Raw genomic sequence first — 6129 nt, 5'->3', positions numbered from 1 at the left:
GCTCATCCTAGAAGAGAGAAATTTGTTTTTAGTCTTGCAGATTACCGGGACGACTCAAAAAAATCAACAGGAGTATCTTGAAGACAAAGGCATAAACTGTCCACAGAGTTCTTTGAGAATGCTACTGCCACTTCAACTTTCAGATTTAACTTAGGCTAAGATCAGATTTCGATTCATCTTTAGATTTAATTTTTAGATTCAGATTGTCTCTGCAAATCAGAGACAACCAAGTGATCAAAAGCAGCCAGTCCAGTGACTGAGATCAGCTGCTGCTGCTTGTCACTTCCTTTCTCAACACATAGCAAAGAATACAGAGCATAATCCAACGGATAAATGTGTGGCCTTGTAGAAACTAAGAATGCACACCTAACTCAAAGACCCAAGGCAAGGAGAGATAAATGGCCTTTTAATTATGAATTCTTAGTAGCCACAGGGGTTTTTCAAAACATAATAGGGAGAAGGTTTAAACACACATTGGAGATATATGGACACCTCCATATAGCAGGACAGAAGCTATAAGAAACTGAAGAAACAGTGTGAGATTTAAGATGTAATTTAAGGTATGGTAATCTTCCAACTGATCTCTTAAATTTTATAGTCTAGGGCTGACATCAAGCAAAGAGCAGCTTGCAATGGTTCGTGCTATTAACTATACTTTGACCCCCTCATCTCATCTCATCCTCCACGATGTGTGGAACTCCCAAGACTCCTTCCCTCCTCCATTAACATTGAGAAGGAGCACACTGAAATGAGAGCCTGCGTACAAGCATCTGGAATGACAAAACTAATGCACCGAGGCCTCATCTGCACTCAGTAACATCACAACTACGATGTTGGTAGCCAACTACAAGATCTCTCAAAAGACTTGCAGTTCACTATATGAATACAAAATTCCCATAAATACTTACAGACATACGGGAGCCAGCTCTCGCCCTTGCTACCGTCTCTTTCTCCTTCTCTGATACTCGCCTCTGTACTGCCTGGAAGTTATTTAAGGCTGCAGAGAAGTCATTCATTAAACGTTCTTTCTGAAGTCTCTGTTGGCGCTAAAGAATTGAAGCAAAAACAAGTGTTCAGTTATTGTCATTCATGATAATGTAACTGTCAGACTCTCAAAAAAACCATCATCATAACAACAACAACAATGAACGCTGTCATTCAAGTGATCTTCTGGTTCCAGCACTGTGGCGCACTGGAGAGAACAAAAAGCCCACCATATTTTAATTCGTTATAGCAAATGCTCTAGGCCTTGCCTATTGCAGAACAGATTTGTGCAATAAGGCACAAATTTCAACCTAGTTTAAAGTCTGAAGCAGAGATCTTCTCCACCATTATTTTTATTCAAATCACATTCCAGTAATTTACCACGCTTAATTATACACCTTTTGGATACCTACAATGCCTTTACCCTCTATTCCTCTACTTAGCCAACCTGACAGTACTTAACTTTCTCTTGTCCTGATGAGACAACCCCCTTAACTTTCTTAAATACAGAAAGCCCCACAGTTGCAGAACTAATCCCAACACCCATTACTCCAGTTTCATAAGCTGTCTCTCCCAGTCATGCCACACTACAATCCTGCTGTTGTTTGACCAGAGAATATCCTTACCCCTGATAACAATTTCAGTTCATCTTTTCTTCAAATACATTAGCTGCAAGATTCCTTTTCATCCTCATTTGACAGTATCAACATATTTAGCCTCCACAGAAAGTCTCCTTTGAGTGTTGTGGCATCCCAGTTATGAGAAACAAGATGATGTGAAAAAGCTCATTCCAAGGACATTCAAGACCCTGGTCAGTTCCTTAGTGAGATTCCCAACAGCTGTCTCAAACTGCAGGCTTGCCAATACTGTAATCTTTCGACGTGTTTGTATCAATTCAACAGCCGTTTCAAGGAAATAAATGTTTCCAAGGATTTTTTTTCTATAATAAACCGCTACAGCGGCCTCATGATACACTGCAGCTTCCATCTGAGCCATCGGGAAGCAGCAATATTCCTGCCAGAGGAGACTCTCAGCACGCTGATGCCAGTGCCTGCAGATTTTGGCTGGACTGCTCTAACAGGCTTCAGGAGTCACTGATGCACTCAGCGAGATGCCCAGGACAGGATTTTTTTCACCACAGGGAGATTAACTGAAAAATATTTGCTGAACAAACAGGCAAAGCGTGGCCACGCTTACAACTGGCATATAAACTATTAAATACAGAATTAGACTAAGACAACATCTGCTGACCCATATCCACAGATCAGCCCACAACACTATCACAAAAGCAGATACAACAATATTGTGGAAATGATTTAAAGCAGAGCGAGAAAACACCAACAGCAGAACACTGTCCCTTCCAATAGGGAGAGGGAACTCGAAGGACTATTTGACAAGAGACAAAGTCATAATCATTGCCTCGCTATATTCTGCTTTATTCAAATGTGAGCAAGATGAATCAGCTTTTCTCCCCGCTAATAAATCACATGCAGGGCAAAGCTGTTTGGTGTGATCACATTTCATAGTGACATGCAGTCTGCTATGAGTTTTTATCCTAAAACCCTGCCTTGCATCACCAGGCACTTTGTAAACAAGACCTATTTTTCAGCTCTCCCCATATGTTTAGGGCTTCCTATTCTCACACAAGTAAGATTTACATCTATTTGCTACTGGGAAGCACCAGTTTCCCTGTGCCATACAGGTAGCCAGGATGGAGCCAGTTTAATGGGTTTCCCTACTTCAACAACGTTCCTCAATGCAAAAGGCTGCTGTACTTCAGCTGGGCCAGTTCAAGCTTTGGGAGGTTGTGGTCTAAGCTAATTTCATGAAATGAGCTATTTAAAAATACATCCAGACAAATTCTGTGTGCCAACCTGTTCAGAAGCAGATAGAGGAAGCGGTAGAGACCCCAACTCCTTGAGATATTCATTGGTCTCTTTGGCAAGGCAGTTCGCGGAGTGCTGTAGCTGTTGTCTGAAATAAAATTTCAAGAGCAGTTACACAAGTGTCTACCTAAAAAGCAGTCTCCAAGCATTTCAGCTTCCAAAGTAATGACCAAGTAGATGTTCTGAGAGCACACATATTTATGGTGTATTTTTTTTTCCAATCTAATGGAACAGAAATGTACTTTTAGCTTTTAGCAGCAACTAAGAAGTTCTGTGCTTCCAGCTATTCAGCATAATTCAGTAGTTTCAAAAAGATATTTTTGTCCAATGTCATAAGAAAAAGAAATTCAAGGGAGAGACAACTTTACTCAGTGAACATAATCACTCTCTCAGGGTGAATTCCCTGTGGTAACACTTGGTAACTACCTGTTCACTTGACGACCACTGATTTCATTGGTTAAATGTGCATTTGATACAAGCACAGAGACTCAGAAATATTAAATCCTGACATTTTTGTGAAAATTAATGGTCAGGCAGAGGAAAGATCCAGCTTCTGCTTTCAGAAATGCAAGGCTTTCCCTTGAGCCTTTGTTTTTCCATCAACATTGCAATTCAAAGCTATTGTTGCAAAGGACCCGGTGCAGCAGCACCTTCATTAGTAGCACAATATATAAAAACATTAATTTCATTGAACTGAATGTAAAGACATCATCTTGCACATCAAAGATGCGATGTATTTGAATGAACGCTAGTGCTTCCCAGAGAACAGAACAGCAAGTTTTATTTTGCAGCCATATGCACCAAAACTAATACTGTAAAGTTGGGAGACACAAAATACTAAAACAAGAACCATTTTTTTGACATTCAATGGATACAAGATGCTTAAGTGCAAGTCATCTACTCAGCCCAATAGATACCCAAATCAAAGCATCCAGGCTGAATTACTGTATAAGTTGACCTGCAATATGTGAGCTGAATAAACCACCCATGAGGTTTTTTATTAAATCTGTACGCCAGCTGGCAACTTGTGGAGTGCAACCACTCTGACCTTAAAGAAGAGGGCCATTTCTACAATTAAATTAAATGGAAAGACATTTGTTTGGTCACCAGTGATTAGTTCTTTAATCTACTGATTAAATACAGATTGAGTCAACCGAGCAGCTCAGGCAAACAAATTCCTCTCTCCCAACTGGGCTCTGATCTCATCCTTCAAATGCAGTGTATGTAGCTATCACCACATATCAATTTATCCAAAAACTGGCTATTATAAAAAATGGGGAAGTTGCATATTCAGAAATTCAAGGTACAGTCACATGAAGAGATAATGGCAGAACTTACTTTCAAGTTTTCTTTTATTACTCCAGAAAGTATTCTCATAACTTGCTATTTATGCTTTGCAAGTTTGTAAAGGATGCACAGACCCACAGACTCCCTGTTCTCCCTCTCTTGGAGTCAGTTTGGACAACGCCTGTTTAAATGCATTCTGTATAGCATGTTATTCTTCTGAAACTACATGTAGCATTTTGGCTGCCATATAGAATTGCTAATCTTTCTAGTGCCTAAATCCATCCTTACTACAAGCTACTTTCTCATCAGTTACAGGTCTTTGCTGTTTTTCCTTATTGCTCTTATGTGAGGACCAAGCACCTCGTGTGGCATTCATTTCTTCTAAACCACAAGTGAAGCTACTATGGCTGTTCCTCAGAGTACAGCTGATGTACTGCAACCCTTTTTAAATCAACTCTGCAGTTTCTAACCGTTCCTATCCAGCATTTTTGAATGGCTTCTCCAGAGGCCTACAGAAACACCTTAATTTGTCTAGTGAACTACTTAACCCAGCTACTCATTTTTGGTTTGTAAGACTGTATTAAATTTACCAAATAAAGAGTCTCTTCAAAGCAAGTAACTCAGTTCCTCTAAGAATACAGACAGAAATGAAAGAAAGCCCATACAAATGTGAGCTCATTTCACACTTACAGGTTCTCCTGAAGCTTGCTGGAATCCTGCTTGGTTCCCAGCTGGCTCATCAAATTCTTTATCTGAGCAGCTGAAGATAAAGAGATCACAAGATGAGTTAGTAGACAAGTTCTAGTGTATTTTATTCCTTCTTGAATGTATTCATTCAGCTTCCCCCAAAGGATTTCTCTCAAAGTTTCATTTAGCTCAAGCTGGTTAAAAAAAACACATTCTTTGCTTTAAAAGTAAAGTGTATTTTACATTATTCCCATTCAGACAGACTCACTTTCAGATAAGAATGTGACAGTGAGGCAGATAAACCCTGAAGACAAGGCTGTACAGCTAAAAGCTTGTGCACTCTATTTCCTCAGCCTTTCAGATCAACTAACACAGCTGTAGTGGTTGCTACCAGTCTCATTACTTCTGTATTTTGGACTATCACTCCTGCAAAACAACTTTACTACACTGTGTTGCCACTCTTAGCTACTGTAAAGTTACTTCAAGTATTAATGCTCTGTTTAAAAAAAAAAGAATAAGAAAACCCCAGGTGTTGTTATTGGTTTAAAAAAAACCCAATAAAAATCTGAATTTTCCTACTCATGATAGTCCAAACCTTTGGCAATACTGGTGCAAACAACCTTTCAAAAACAGCAGATAGGAGTGATGCACTTCACAGAATCACAGAATGGTTTTGGTTCGAAAAGACCTTTAAGATCATTGAGTCCAACCACTGAACCAGCCCTAAGTCCACCACTAGACCAAGCACGACATCTCATCTTTTAAACACCGCCAGGGATGGAGACTCCACCACCTCCCTGTGCAGCCCCTTCCAGTGCTTCACAACATCTTTAGTAAAGAAATTCCTCCTCATATCCAACCTAAACCTCCCCTGGCGCAACTTGACGCATTCAGTGTTATCTTGCATAAATTTGCAATCACATTGCAGTGAGAAGAGATATTCCAGCCCTCCTTCTCCCCTATCTCCTATGGTTTTCCACTATTTTCCTTGTGTAGCCACTAGTGATCACGCAACCACACAGTGAATCACATCAAACCATTCACCTACCTGAGAAGCAACTTTCATCACATTAGAAGATATTTTTTGACAGATCAACAAGCTAATCTACTTTATTCTGCAGCTGCACATTTTCTAGCATTACTAAAGATGCTGGGCACACTACTTACAACAGCAGTACAAAGACTGATTGGCTCAAATTGATGACAAAATTGTATGCTATCCCTTCAAGCAGCAAGAGAGACAAAACCAAGGAGCAATAACTTAATACAGTTCTACAGGCAGCTG

At 39.9% G+C, this 6129-nt stretch overlaps 1 protein-coding gene across 1 annotated transcript in view; it reads right to left on the bottom strand.

Moving 5' to 3' along the window:
- The window catches only part of STX12 (syntaxin 12), a 10855-nt gene extending 4930 nt beyond the window's left edge, over positions 1 to 5925 (bottom strand). The window contains exons 1-4 of the mRNA XM_010178956.1: positions 5889 to 5925; positions 4848 to 4917; positions 2859 to 2958; positions 905 to 1046 (exon numbers count right to left, since the gene is read on the bottom strand). Coding sequence (XP_010177258.1) covers positions 905 to 1046; positions 2859 to 2958; positions 4848 to 4917; positions 5889 to 5910 — 334 coding nt within the window. The 5' untranslated portion in view covers positions 5911 to 5925. The remainder of the gene's footprint in view (positions 1 to 904; positions 1047 to 2858; positions 2959 to 4847; positions 4918 to 5888) is intronic.
- Between the last annotated feature and the right edge of the window lie 204 nt (positions 5926 to 6129).

This window comes from Mesitornis unicolor, unplaced genomic scaffold (assembly GCF_000695765.1).
Source record: "Mesitornis unicolor isolate BGI_N332 unplaced genomic scaffold, ASM69576v1 scaffold3882, whole genome shotgun sequence".
Lineage (NCBI taxonomy): Eukaryota > Metazoa > Chordata > Aves > Mesitornithiformes > Mesitornithidae > Mesitornis > Mesitornis unicolor.
The sequence above is the reverse complement of the archived record's forward strand: the minus strand, read 5'-3'. Positions and strand labels throughout refer to the sequence as shown.